The sequence below is a fragment of the Mchenga conophoros genome, linkage group LG20 (assembly GCF_057382185.1).
Source record: "Mchenga conophoros isolate Kocher_MC1m ecotype Shallow Benthic linkage group LG20, M_conophoros_male_GT1.1, whole genome shotgun sequence".
In the NCBI taxonomy this organism is placed as follows: Eukaryota; Metazoa; Chordata; class Actinopteri; order Cichliformes; family Cichlidae; genus Mchenga; species Mchenga conophoros.
Window position 1 is genome coordinate 29,204,781 of NC_140545.1, and position 15,183 is coordinate 29,219,963.

The following is a 15,183-nucleotide window of genomic DNA, read 5'->3' on the forward strand; positions in this document are numbered from 1 at the left end:
TCTCTTTGCAGTGACAGTGCAAGACTCTTCAGGTGTTGCGCTTTTTTCAGTTTGTATTTTATTTCAGTTTTGGTTTTATAGAGTACAGAGGAGGTGAAGCATCTTTAACATGGTTCCTGGGGCTAGCATGTATCTGAGGTGTGGAGTAGACAACATCACCTGATTTTCCACAGAGGGTGCTGTTAGTTACAGAAATGTGGGAAAAATCCACTTCAGTGTAATCAACTTCATCTGTGTCATTTTCAGCCTGAAAAATAAGTGAGGTTAAACTTTAAATGTACTTAAAAAATAAACCCATCCAGCAGATAAAACAGGAGTGAAAAAAAACTTTTTTGCTTTACTAAACTTGTTTTACTGAAACTAAACAAATCACTACAACCTTCAACCTCAGCTACTGCATTAAATTATCACCTCACAGAAGCTGAAAATTATAACGTTTAGGAACAAAGGATTTGTCCTGGACTTAAAAAAAAACTAGCCACGCCTAATAACCCTGAACCAGAGCGTGTTCACTGAATTTGGACATTTTTTATTTTTTACTATTAGCTGGCAGAAAGAAAATATCCTATCGATGATTACTAATGACACTACTCAAACAGGTCTGTTCTGGTTTCTGACCAGTCAGACCGCAGTTCTACTTACTTTACTTTGAGAATAGGTGATGAGGCTGTAAAGTTCGAGGTTTTCAACTCCAGCTCGCTGGCAGGTTTTGGGAAAGGCATCAGCTGAAGACACTTCCGCAGGAGGTGAACCACCGTCTCTTATCTCTTCACACAATCGGTTATTCTGGAAAAAAGAGAGCATACTGGCCAACTGATAAAAATCAGAAGGTAATGAAGACTGCGTGTCTCATAATTTCTAAAACTAACCTGTGTGATATTGGCGTATTCTGTTTCTACAGGAGGTCCTGAAAAATGCAGGTGAGAACACAAACTTAAACACCTTCCAGGAACTACAACCAACTACAAAAAAGGAACTAAACTTGGGAACAATATAAAGAATGAAAACTGAATATCTTTCAACTTAATCTTAAAGATGTATTCAGTGCCACAGCCAAGTCACACTTGACTTAATTCATGCCTATTGTAATCTGTTACATCTTGCATCTTTTTTTCCAGCTGTGCAGATGTTGTGCTTCTGAAATGTTCAGCTTTACCGGGACATCTGTCAGCTTTCATATATCCTAACATCTTAATAAGTCAACCCAGTGAGTATCAGTCTAGTACTTCTAGCTTCTAGTGTAGAAGCATCTGAGAGTCACAGACATGGATAGGTCTACTGAAGTTAAAACCTCTGTCACTACATCATTTTTCTTTTAATGAATTTGAATTTTCCTAAGTCGATGGTTTAGCAATGTATGAAAACTGGTCAATGTGACTCTGTGCTGAACACCTTTCAGTCAAACAATCAAATGTTGTCACAGCAGTTTTTTCCAGATCAGAAATCAGTTTAACAACAATTTTATTTTTCTATAAGCATTTAACCATCCTAAAACTCGACACCAACATTGTACTTTGTGACCTGAATCAAATTTGTAAACTGACTACGCCTGAATTTTCACTTGTTCCATTGGCAGATTTTTTTCACTTAATACAATAAAAAATAAAATAAAATTGTAAGAAATAAGTGAAAAAAAATCTGCAATTGGAACAAGTGAAAATTCTCCAGATCCAAGATGCACTGTCTAAAAACGAGTTCATATATCTCACTGAAATGTTACTGTGTAGCTGATTGTGTCTTATTTTAACTGCGATGAGATATTTTTGACTTGAAATTAGACAAATATACTTGGTAAGTTTTTGAATTTTTGCAGTGCAGCATAAGAACTTAATTAAGGTTAACCCTGAGGTTAATCTGCAGAGTTGCTCTGAAGTGGTAAAAAACAGAGGTTTCTCACTGTGCTACAGACTCACCTTTAGGTTTAATGGCCTTCATCTTCTTGTAGAAAATCAGCAAAGCGGCTGATAAGAGGGTGATCATAATGACCAGAATCAGAATCACATAAAGCGGCTTATCTGCACCTCAAGAGAACACATTTCTTTTTACTGTCACACTCGTAATATTTGGCGATGAATTATGCAACCAAAACACAGATACTCTGAGTTACATTTCATTTGTATGAAATTACTTTTGGTCCTCCTAATTTATTTTCAGATGAAGTTTCAGTTTCGACTGTTGCACTTGAATCCTCCATCACATGCAGTGCCAACTACTCAAATGAGGCTGTCCTGTGTGTGACTATCAAGTCTAACTTTTTACGTTAAGCTTGCATGCACATCATGAGAAATGTAACGTAATGTCAGGTCGACGTAGCCCACAGCTAATGTGATTGGCCAGTTCTGTGCAGTCTTTTCCCCACTGCATTTTTGTCTACTTTTTTGATGGCATAATAGTCATAGGATCACATATAGAACACTGAGATATGACCACACAGTAACAGGTAACGACACAGAAGTGGAAGTCTATAACATCTGTCATCTAGATCTCATGTCATGGTGCTTTAAGGAAGTCAAACGTGGTCTCACTCAGCTGTTCATGTGCAGTTCCTGAGTTCTTCATTTAACTCTTGCACTGTTTATGCACTGCATTTGTTTGAAAACTTTACTCATTTTGTACATTGTGCTTAAAATTTCAAAATCAAATAGCTGACAATGCATCATTAGTTAATGAATTAAAGTTTACACGTTAAGTTTACACTTTAGTAATATGACCGAGCGATGTTTCTACTGCTCTTGAATGTGGTTGAGGTTTTTGATAAATACACAGACGAACCCATACCTGGACCTGCAGGTGTCTCAGAAGGGTTCAGGATTTCAGTGGAGGAGGATGTAGATGTAGCGCTTTCTAAACTGAAGTTAAAACTTTGTGTTGTTGTTGCTGCTGTTGTTGCTGTTGTTGAGGTTGATAGGAGAAAGGTTGATGATGAAAAAGCCTTTGGAGTAGAGCCTGGTGTTGAAATTTTTACAGCTGTGAACAAAGAAACAATCAGTACAAAAACAATCCTGCAGTTTGTATGTCTGCATGCGAGTAATGTAGGTTAACAGGTGTTTTATGGCAACGCTAAGCTTATATTCAAAAAATGACTGAATGGAGATCAATTGAAAGAAATGTTGTTGCCAATGAGATGTGAATATGTTCACATCTTCAGAAATATGAATATAATTTTTGTAGAGACTTACCTTCAGTGACAATTATCTCAAAATAATCTGGGTTCAAAGTGCTGTCCAAAGTACACTTGTACCTTCCTGAGTCAGACTGTTTCAGCTGTGTGATGCTCACATACATAATATCATAACTAAATTTTTTTTTGAAATATTGAATGCTGTATCTGTCGCTCTGAAATGTGTCAGCAGTTGTATTAATCAGAATGTTTCCCTTTTCACATTCTTCCTTACAGAAGAGCCTCCTGCTTCCACTGATAAGGAACCTGCATTCAAGTGTGACGTCTTCTCCTTCCATTTTTCTGTGTCTGGGTGTTTCTGCATTGACAAGACCATCCTGCTGTGCTGCTGAAAAGATTAGCATTCAATAGTTACCATCATCCTATAAAGACAGATCATTATGTGCTTTAATTGTACAGTTAAATTCTTCATATTGTTATTTAAATATTTAAAAAATTTAAAAAAAAAACTTCCTGATTCTGACATCTACACAAACATCTGCTGACTGAGAGTTACTTGAGTGTCATTTGCTTCTAATGATGTATTCATCTCCATATTTTTTACAGTGTATTGAATAATAATTGTTTCTATCGTGGAAAATGTTTTGGGATTGTTGCTTAACATTAAAATTTTCATTTTTTGAACATGCATGCTGTGGTTTTTCTTGTGAGCCTAAAAAAACCTGACTGATGCCTCATTAGTTCAAAAAAGAGGAACCAGGTGCATGTGGGGTTTCGAAAATGCTCATAGAATTTAGTTGTGTCTAAATATACATTTCCTGCTAGATTGCTTGGATACATTTGTATTTGGCAAAACAGTGAGACTGTCTATACATGAAAAGACACCTGCAAGTTTTAGTATGGGCAACGTTCACAAAAAATACAACAAATAGCCATTTCTGCATATGAGATTAGGATGAACCTAACAAGAACTAAGGAGCAAAATGCAGCTTAAAGAATATTGTTTACGTGATTTTTTTTTTATTCTAAGGAGTTTGGAAAGAAAACCGTCTGGACTTCTTTAAGTTGCTTGAAGACGTTTCACCTCTCATCCGAGAATCTTCTTCAGTTCTAAGGTCAAATGGTGGGGACCCTGGTCTAGTAGGGCTAGACCAGGTGACCCTGAATCCTCCCTTAGTTATGCTGCAATAGACGTAGGCTGCTGGGGGATTCCCATGATGCATTGAGTTTTTCCTTTCCAGTCACCTTTCTCGCTCACTATGTATTAACAGACCTCTCTGCATTGAATCATATCTGTTATTAACCTCTGTCTCTCTTCCACAGCATGTCTTTTATCCTGTCTTCCTTCTCTCACCCCAACCGGTCGCAGCAGATGGCCCCGCCCCTCCCTGAGCCTGGTTCTGCCGGAGGTTTCTTCCTGTTAAAAGGGAGTTTTTCCTTCCCACTGTTGCCAAAGTGCTTGCTCATAGGGGGTCATATGATTGTTGGGTTTTTCTCTGTATCTATGAAGCGCCTTGAGGCGACTTATGTTGTGATTTGGCGCTATATAAATAAAATTGAATTGAATTGAATTGAATTTCATTTTCTGCCTAAAAAGCATCTCATCTGTGTTGCTGTGTTTATGAAATTATGTTTATGCCAAAGTTTAAAGCAGACACTCTTGTGTACGCACTGGCTTCTCGCTGCATGTGGCTAATGAGTTTGATGCAGACAGGCTGTTGAATTGGCGTACAAGATATATAATTGTTTTTTTCTCATACAAAACTTTTGCCATAAAGCAGTAAAACAGATGTGATTGCAAACTGACACACAGTGGTTGGAGCACTTGCACGGCATGATGTATATAAGATTCACAAATGCATGAAAAATTTAATCCTTTCTTTTTTCTGAGTAATAAAGATGTTTCTCACAGAGAAAATAATGAATCCTGCAATCGAGGTTCTTCAGATTTTGTCAGCTGGAAATTTCTGTTTCACTGTATCTTTAAAGTGTTCTGGTGATTGAAGCTTAACAAAGTGTTAATGACACCAGTTTGAGATGACTTTTGCTTTGTTGAATGGTGCTTTATTCTCCTGGAAGTCACATTACAAGTTGGTAAACTGACGCACATCATCAGGAAAAAGTACTCAGAAAGGATGTGGCAATAAAACCTTGACTGCTTTGTTATCAAGGTACTTAAACAGTGACCACAGAAGACTCCTACCATGAGAGCATCAGCAGCAGAAGCATGGTGGCTTCAAACTTTGAGTTTGTTGTAGGCAGTGATTACAAAACAAGTAAAAGGGCATTCACACAGGAAGTGACTCACATTGTGCATCACTTTGCCACTAACATTCAGCCCCTAGTGGAAATTACAGCTTCTGGTTGCCTAATCTATACTGTCATAGGTCAATCATCAATATTTTAATTTCTACTCTCATTGGTGGTTGCTTTAGTTGAAGTTTAACTCATGACCCACTCATTTTGCATCACCAGGAGGTATTTTGCTTGAAGTTACTGAATGTTATTGACGTTCTTTAAAAAGTCAAACGCTTTTTTTCTCTAAAAATGATACCTTTACTATCATATTTGCGGTTGCAAAAATAATTGATTTTAACCTTAAACAACATATTTTGTTTTTTTCACTAAATATATAAACTTTGATTTACTGCTGCTGTGTAAATTGCTCAGTGAATCTCATTGTCTGAGGCTCAGTTATCAAGAATTGCCAAAGCTACAGGTGAACATGAAAAACTCCCTACATCGAGCATATTAAAAGGTCCAAAGGGGAACACTGACTTTAAAAAACTTAGCCAACATCTTTTAAACTGATAATGAGAAAAATCCTTCAAATATACCAGTAGGTTAAGTGTTTGTTTAGCTTTGTCTGACCAGAGGGGTACACTATGAACACAGACAGGCTTTCTTTGAATTACCTGGCTCGATGAAAACTAAAACCTCATTTGGAGATAACGGGTATCACATTATCAACTTCCTCTGTAAAAGCCAAGATTTCTGCTTCAGACTTTTTTTTTTTGAAAATATTTTTATTGAAAAAAAGAAAACAACAGTACTTGCAGTTACCGAAATACAATCAACCTTTCTTCATTTTCCTAAGTAAACAAACATACATATATATATATGAAAAAAAAAAACACAACCCCCCCATCCCCAGTCCCACACAGATCAACACAACCATCAAACATAGAGGAATATAACAGTAACAAAAGTAGATGTAAACAGGCAATACCTCTAGACTAGCAAAATAAGAGATAAAGGGTTAACACTTGTGAAAAAATTTGGCTGTGCAACCTTTCAACGTATATTTAATTTTTTCAAGTTTTAAAAAAAACATGACATCTTTAAGCCACCGGGAAACAGTAGGATACTTAACAGACTTCCAATGCAACAATATTAGACGTCTCGCTAATAGGGATGTGAAGGCTATAATATCCTTTTGTGTGGAATCAAGTGTAAGTGAGCGAACAGGAATCCCAAATACAGCAATCAGAGGACAAGGATGAAGAGTTACCCCAAGAACAGTTGACATAATAGCAAAATACCCTGTCCAAAACCTTGTAGCTCAGGACACAAAAAAAACATGTGGCTAAGGTGACAAGGAGAACCGTGGCATTTATCACATTTATTTTCCACTTCTGGATACAATTCAGAAAGTCTAGACTTAGAGAAATGCACCCTGTGTATGACCTTAAATTGAATAAGTCCAAGACGAGCACAGGAGGTGGAAGATCGTACCCTCGCTATAGCCTGTTCCCAAGACTCCTCATGTATTCGAATTCCCAGTTCTCCTTCCCATGTACACTTAAGCTTAACATTAGTGGTTCAGACTTTTTGTGCACGCACATAAAAATAAGCATTTTCTGTGTCATATGAAATGATCTGAATGCTTTTCTGAAACTGTCTACTTTGAGTGCGTGAGACTGCAGTAGGTTTGGTCTTGGTCGCTGCTGGTGGGATCGAGGCTCTGGTAGATTGAATCGTCACATCTGGAGACTGGACAAAAATTTTCATAGAGGGCAATCTGGGGAAAAAAGAAAGCAAAAAAAAAAATTTAATTAATATTCAAATGAAAAAAAAGAAAAGAAAAATAGAAAATAACACAGGTGGCTGTAGTTCAGGAGACAGAGCAGGTCTAACAATTGGAGGATTGGTGGTTCAATCCCTGGCTGCTCCAGTCTGCATGACACATATCCCTTGCCAAAGCTGATGGTTTGAGTGCTCCGGTAGAGTAGAAAAGCACTAAAAACTATAAAAAAATTATAACAGCTGTAAGGCCCCTTTTAAGAGATACTAATGAATCGTGTGTCTGCGGTTGCACAAAAAAGATTAACGTTAATGGGCCAATGCTACCACCTACTGTCTCAAATGTCACCCTACATTGGCTAGGAATTGCAAAGGACTGTGGGTAATCTTCAGAGTAACAGGGGATTCACGCAGAGGTATGTGCTTGTGTGTCATGGACATAAATATGAATGCAATTAGAAGTTCATCTGGCTGTGTTAAATAATAGCTTTTGTGGATTTTTAATGCTTTTGTTCATTCCAGTCTCTCCACCACCATGGGTGAGACCAAAGAGCTGTCAAAGGATGTCAGGAATAACACGGCAGACCTGAACACAGCTGGAATGGCTACAAGACCATCAGCAAGAAGCTTGGTGAGAAGTTCACCACTGTTGGTGCAATTGGTGCACCGTTGGAAATGGAAGCAATATAAAATGACCATCAATCATTCTCAGTGCAACCATCCTCATGGGGTAAGGATAATAACTAGAAAGATAGTGTATCAGCCCAAAACTTCACAGGAGTTTGTTAATAAACTGAAGGCTATTGGGATCAACTGGGAGTGGGGCAAAATTCATCCTGATAAGTGTTTTTAATTTATGTGATTTTATGTAATTTGTAGGGGTTTTTTTTTCTAGATTTTTGGTTGATCTTCAATAAACTGAAACTGCCATAAAATGACTTTAGAGACTGTTCATTTCTTTGGAAGTGAACAAACCTACAAATTTAACAGGGGATCAAATAATTTGCACTGTGGCTAGATAATTCTGATGTGATGCCATCTTTTCCCACAGAGATCACTCCATGCATTTAGAGACATAACCATCCATTCTTGACATAATGTAATTACAGGGGATTGTGAGTAATGGATGATTCATGTAGTGAGCTTACCCTCTGTCCTCGAGAGATAAAATTCTTTTTTGTTATCCTTTGTCATGTAGATGCTGAGGGGTGTTCCTCCAAACTTGACCTGCCTCTTATCATTCATTCATATGCCTCTGACAGATTGTTAATGTTCAAACTACACAAAGACATCTGATACATTCTTGGTATAAATCACCAATTAGGAAAGTGAATTTGAATGTTAATTGTGGAAAACCATTTGTTCCATTAGGTGAGAGAACATCTGTATTTACTAAATAAAAAGCAAAAGCCTGACTTTTTCTGACCTACAAATTCACACTGTGCTTTGTTTTGTTACAGAGTAATAGTAAAGCAAATACAGACGAGTCACCTCAGTCTGGTTGTGGTCTGAGTTTCTCCTTCTGTCCAAATCTAGAAAAAAGATATTGATATTTTACATCATTAGATTAAATTAAGTGTGAGTGAAGTTGGTGTCTATCCTGTTGGATAAAAGGTCTGAAGATAAATAATTTGAATAACTGTTAAAGGTGCAGATAGTGGTAGAAGTTTACTCACCAACAGAGGTCTTAGTCCTCCTTTTGTAGATCAACATCAGAACAGAGAACAGCATTAGTACTACCATGACCACAATTATAACAACCAAAAGCAGGGGGAAATCTGGGTGAGAGCCTGGATGAGAGAGGAAAAAAAGAAAGAAAGAAATAATCTAAACTGTGAACCAGTCTTTGTTTATATGACATGCATAATAATAAAAGCATTAATACTTTAAATGTGAAATGTCTTCTTCCCAATGAACAATTACATACATTTCAGTAGTCGTGGTAAAAACTATTACTCAAATCCATAAATTGCCTACTGCCAAATCCACGAAGTGACAGCTAAGTCGATCCCCAGCTACATATTCAGGCTGCATCATTCATCTTCTGTTATATTGGTTTGCCGGCTTATAATAAGATAGTAATTCATTGAAATTTCAGTTAAGCAACAAAAAAGGACTTTAATGTGGTATATTTCTTATTTTCATTGTAATATCAGGAAACTGACCCTCTTAAATTTAAATACTCTTTGTGTATTTATAGTAAACACTATTTGCATATTGCTATAAGGTGTTAGGAGTTTATGCAATGGTCCTGTTAGCAGTATTCTCAGTTTATATTGATTTTCTGGGTGTACTTTAAGTTGCATAGTCTTGATTTTTCAATACATACTGTATTATGAGAAAAGAAAGCAAGGTCTCATCTACATCAGTATGAATACTTGGCCAATAGGCTACACTCATAACAGGCAGGGCTCCAACGATTCGTTGACATAATCAATGATGTTGACTATAAAAATTCATTGATGTTAAATTTTATTGTTGATGCGTCATATTTTAAAACCACCTAAATGTGTTTTTGTAACTGTAATACATTACAGGAAGCTACGGGGCAGTATCACCTCTCGTCTGCCAACACTGTACTCAATACTAATGAAGAAGAACGTAGCACGACCAGGAGGGCAGAAGAAATTGGAAAAAGACATTTAAAAAAATAAATGTTAAAGTGTTTCATAGAAAACAAAGTTAAATGCAGACTGTACAAAGTGGAGCTTTCCTTCCACGACGGCACTACTACAGTGCACGGCAGCACCTGTGACATCTACTCTGAATAGATCAGTTTTAGAGTGCGTTGCATTGATACCTTGTTTATGTTAATGTCTGTGCAGTAATGGTTTTCTTAATGTTTCTACAGTAAATTGTATGTTAATATTTGAGATGAGATGAGATGAGATGAGATAGCCTTTATTTGTCAGTTGCAGGTCTTTTGCCCACAACAGTAATGTTTATGTTAATGTTTGTACAGTAATGTTTATCTTAGCTTACCTGTTGGAAACATCTAATAGATGATACTTGCTGAGCAAACACAATTTCAGTTTTGTTAGCTAATGAGAGAAACGTGATAGTAAACCATTAAACAGGAGTAGCCACACTACCAGTCAACAGTTTGGACACACCTTATTTAGTGTTTTTTCACGTAACCATTTACATTGTAGATTCTCACTGAAGGCATTAAAACTATGAATGAACACATAGGGAATTATGTAGTAAATAAAAAGTGTCAAATAACTCAAGACATGTTTAATATTTTAGATTCTTCAAAATAGCCACCCTGTGCATTGATTACTGCTTTGCACACTTTTGACATTCTCTCCATGAGCTTCATTGAGTCTTGAAGGAGTTCCCAGAGATGCTGAGCACTTGTTGGTCCTTTTGCCTTCACTCTGCGGTCCATCTCATCCCAAACCATCTTGATTGGGTTTAGGTCAGGTGACTGGAGACCGGGCCATCTGGCGCAGCACTCCATCACTCTCCTCCTTTAAATAGTCCTTACACAGTTTGGAAGTGTGTTTGGGGTCATTGTCCTGCTGGAACTCTGTGTGGCATTTATCTGGGCTCTAAACTGAGATGCTGTTAACTTGTGATTTCTGAGGCTGGTGACTCAGATGACTATCATCCTTTCCTGGGGCGGTCCTCACGTGAGTCAGTTTTGTCATAGTGCTTGATGGTTTTTGAGACTGCACTTGTGGACACTTTTAAAGTTTTAGCAATTTTCCAGGCTGACTAACCTTCAGTACTGATGGACTGTCGTTTCTCTTTACTTGGCTGATTGGTTCTTGCCATAATATGAATTCTAACAGTTGTCAAATAGGGCTTCAGCTCTGTACCAACTTGACTTCTGCGCAACACAACTGATGGGTTCAAACACATTAAGAAGGGAAGTAATTCCACCAAGGAACACCTGTGAAGTGAAACCCATTTCAGGTGACGACATCATGAAGCTCATTGAGAGAAGACCAAGAGAGAAACTATAATAGATACTTTATTGATCCCCATGGGGAAATTACTTGTTTTTCTCTGCATTTGACCCATTCACTCAGTGAAGCAGTGGGCAGCCCACTAAGCAGGCGCCCGGGGAGCAGTGTGTAGGGACGGTACCTTGCTCAGGGGTACCTCAGGGTAGCCGTTAAGTGGATTCGAACCGCCGACCTTCCGATCATGGGGCGACCACTTTACCTACTGAGCTATCCCTGCCCCTTAATATACAACCAAATTTGTGATTAGTAATGGTCTTTTTCAAATTCTGTTTTGTTCCGTCTTACTAGGATTAAGCACATGCATATGAATGAATTTGTCCTGAAAAGAGACTCATGCACCTCTCAAATGGCTGAAGTCATTATAGAGAGCGTCTTTAGAGTGATTATTAGCTGCTGGGGACGTCATCTCAAAAGAGTCAAAAGATTAAAAATATAGACTTTATTTCTAATAATTCAGGATGAAAAGACAAAATATTTTATGTTAAAATCATGTGGTTATAATACCGTAAAATTCAAAAATATAATATTTCTATAATTGTTAGTGATTGCAAACCTCTCGACTAAACAGACCTCCAGCTGCACAAATTTACCTTCACAGAAGACACCAGCATCCTCATGGTGGCTGCAGTTGTGGGATCCAAACCCTGAGTGATGGCACTCAGAGAGCTGTGTTTCGCTGCCTGAACATGTGACATTGTCCAACCAGATGTGTCTTTTGCCCTGTTCAAATTCTGCATTTGTTGGTATGGAGAGGAGCCTGCCACAGCCCAATTGTCTACACACCACCTGCGCTTCCCCTAGGCTCCAGGCATCATCACACACTGCCCCCCACTGTCCACCATGGAAGATCTCCACTCTGCCAGAGCAGGAGTCATTACCTCCATTAACCAGGCGGACCTCCCCCTCAACTGCTGTGCTGTTATCCACTGCTGTTGTAACATTGATATGGACCTGATAGGGTGACGAGACCTTTGGTGTTGGAGCAGGTGTGGTGAAAGGAACTGCAGGATCTGTTATGTTCACCTCTGTTCACAATAAATAAAAAGATATTACTGCGTTAGTGTTGAAATCATTTTTGTTATAAACAGCAGAATTTAAGGACAAGGTAGAAAATTTTTTTTACAGTGCAATCTTATTTAAAGCAGAACAATACCTGCACAGTATGCAAGCTGGCATGTGGCTGGCTTCACAAGTTTGTAAACATAGTAGTTTCCATAGCAGTGTTTGACATGGATGATGTGTGACTCAAATTTGCAGCAGTTGCCTTCCCAAGAACTGCACACAGTGCGAGTTAGAATTTCACCCGACTGTGTGGGATGAGGTTGTGTTATCCACAGTGGAGCATGAGTTCCACACCTGTTGGGGTCTAGACACCTCTCTGGAATATGAGCACCAGATTCCCCCAGAAACAGGCGATACCAACCTTGCCAGTCAATGTTTTTATCACAGTGTAGGACCTGAATATCTGTGTTATTCGTTGAACGCCAGTCATCATTCAGTACAGTGTAGTTATGACAGGGGTCAACACACTGGGAATTACTGCAGTCCATCCCTGAAAGACAAAAAAGACAAAGGCTTTTTACTGCAAGCCAAATTCACCCATATTCATACAGCACTTTATTCTGTGCTTCAAGCACTTTTCTAGCATACGCACGGGGGGCTGCACGGCATAAACATGTTAACGAGCTAATCGCGCCAACGCATTGATGGCGTGCAGCCCTCTCACAGGGCGATTCCCGTTAACTCCCTAACGAAGATTTGCTGCCTTAATGCAGTTATAGCGTTAACGTCATTTTAACGAGATTAACGCTGACAGCACTCATTTATATTAAATATCCTCCTATGCTTCTTAGTTTGTTTTTTTCATTAGTTATCTTTAGATTTAATTCCTTTTAAGTTTTATTATTTATCGTATCTTCTATGTAAAATATCTTCTGGGTTCTGTTCTTGTATTTGTTTGACACTAGTCTCCTTAGTGTTTTCTTTTTATTGGATCCCTGTCTCTGTGTTATGGGTTTTTTTCAATGTATTTGTTTAGTTTGGTAGTCTTCTATCTCTTGTGCTCCATATTTACTTTTTCTTCCTTAGTCCCCTGTTCCCTGATAATTCCACTTGTGTTCCCACCTGCTTATTCTTTTCCCTCATTAGGCATTAATATACACTATATTCCCAAAAGTATTCACTCACCCATCCAAATCATTGAATTCAGGTGTTCCATTGCCACAGACATATAAAATTAAGCACCCAGGCAAACAGACTGCTGCTATAAACATTTGTGAAAGTAAGGGTCACTCTCAGGAGCTCAGTGAATTCCAGCATGGTATCGTGAAAGGATGCCACCTGTGCCACAAATCCAATCATGAAATTTCTTTACTACTAAATTTTCCACAGTCAGCTGTTAGTGTTAGTATAACAAACGGGAAGCTATCAGGAGCGACAGCAACTCAGGCACAAAGTGAAAGGCCAGGTAAAATCACAGAGTGGGATCAGCAGATGCTGAGGTGCATAGTGCCCGGAGCTTGCCAACTTTCTGTTCAGTCATTGGCTACAGACCGCCAAACTTCATGTGGCCTTCAGATTAGCTCAAGAACAGTGTGTACAGAGCTTCATGGAATGGGTTTTCCATGATCACCAAGCACAATGCACAGCGTCAGAGGACTCTAGAGCATTAACGTGATCTCCGGAGTGACAAATCACACTTTGTCATTTGGTAATCCAATGAGTCTTAAGAGACACACACGAGCATTCTCCTTCAAGGGATAACAAATCTGCATTCGCTTGTGATGTTTTCACTTACCTGTATGGATGGAACTTTCTGCGTTGGCGAGGCCAATGGTTCCATGCAGGCCTGTGAAAATGATAAATATTATACACTCACTATATTCCTGTAAAATACAGCACTATGTTTTATGTTCGTTAAATTCAAAAGAGATGAACTTGCTGATTCTTCCTGACATGTACACAAACCATCTGCTGAGGAAGATTTAATTAAGATCCGGCAAGAGAGAAAATGGATTTCATTTATTGGTCTGGGATGACATCTTAATTTCCTTTTAGTGCGTTTCTTTGTCAAATGACATTTTTTAAACTGTTGGCTAGCACTTCAAGTTCTAAGTTTAACACTTGAGCGATGTTATTCCCCTTGGTGTTGATAAATATGCATGCAAAAAAAGATTGTTGCTTTGTAAACATTTTCTAAACGGAAGAAAAAGGAGGAGGAACCAACTTTCTGGGTAGTTTTGAAAATTATGGTATCATTTAACTGCTTATAAATATCTGAGCCGAGGTCTCTTTTAAGACTCTTTTCTCTGGTTTGTTATGAAGAAACGGTGCAGTTTAAGTGGTTGTACAAGTTAAACTGCACTTTTTGAAATAGTATGGAAGAAAAACATCTTCATATATTATAAAGGTTATTTCTAGGGAGCAAAGTGGGAGGAAACTAACAAAAATAAGCTGCAAACCGTGGTTGTGCTAAATGATGCTTGTGTAAATTCCACACAGGTTTATATTAAGGAGTTAACGTGTTTTCAGGAAACTGCAGTGTAAGTGTATTTTTGAATCTGAACAACATGCTTAACCACAGGAGATAGATGGAAACTGTTCAACAATGAGCAAAATTTACCAATGAACTCCAAATAAAAAAAGAAAACAACTAACACAGAGAAAATCTGAGAAATAGGAAGATTTACTCACTGACGAAGATGAAGCAGCTCAAAGTGTGACCGACTTTCATATTTAATGCTCCCTCTTTACCGTCTTCACTTGCAAACCAGAAACTATCTTCTCTCAGCAATGTAGTTCTGCCTTCAAATGCGTCACTCTCTGTTCTGCACTCCCCCAATGCAAGAGCTGACCACAGGCTTGGAGGTCCTAGTAGTCAGGGACTGTTTAGGGTTTGGAACAGATTTTGTGTAATTTTAACAATATGTAATTTATGACCTTGCAAGAATTGCACAAAATCCCAGTCTCATTACATACTCCGATGCAGGAGACAGAACCAACAGTATGGGTCCATTTTCAGAAGTGTCAAGGAGTTAAATTCCATAAAGAAATACACATTAAATA

General features: G+C 38.2%; 1 protein-coding gene and 1 long non-coding RNA gene across 2 annotated transcripts; one reads left to right on the plus strand and one right to left on the minus strand.

Moving 5' to 3' along the window:
- Positions 1–58: 58 nt before the first annotated feature.
- Positions 59–14,851, minus strand: LOC146551047 (uncharacterized). Its single transcript, XM_085258940.1, has 7 exons — positions 14,812–14,851; positions 3,180–3,506; positions 2,779–2,967; positions 1,914–2,015; positions 870–907; positions 643–786; positions 59–247 (listed from the first exon to the last, which is right to left on the minus strand). The coding sequence occupies exons 1-7, from the start codon at positions 14,849–14,851 to the stop codon at positions 59–61; spliced, it is 1,029 nt and encodes a 342-aa protein (XP_085115066.1).
- On the plus strand, positions 7,420–12,096 carry LOC146551048 (uncharacterized). Its single transcript, XR_014890132.1, has 3 exons — positions 7,420–7,560; positions 7,667–7,874; positions 9,682–12,096. It is a non-coding gene; the product is annotated as an uncharacterized LOC146551048 (long non-coding RNA).
- Positions 14,852–15,183: the final 332 nt, after the last annotated feature.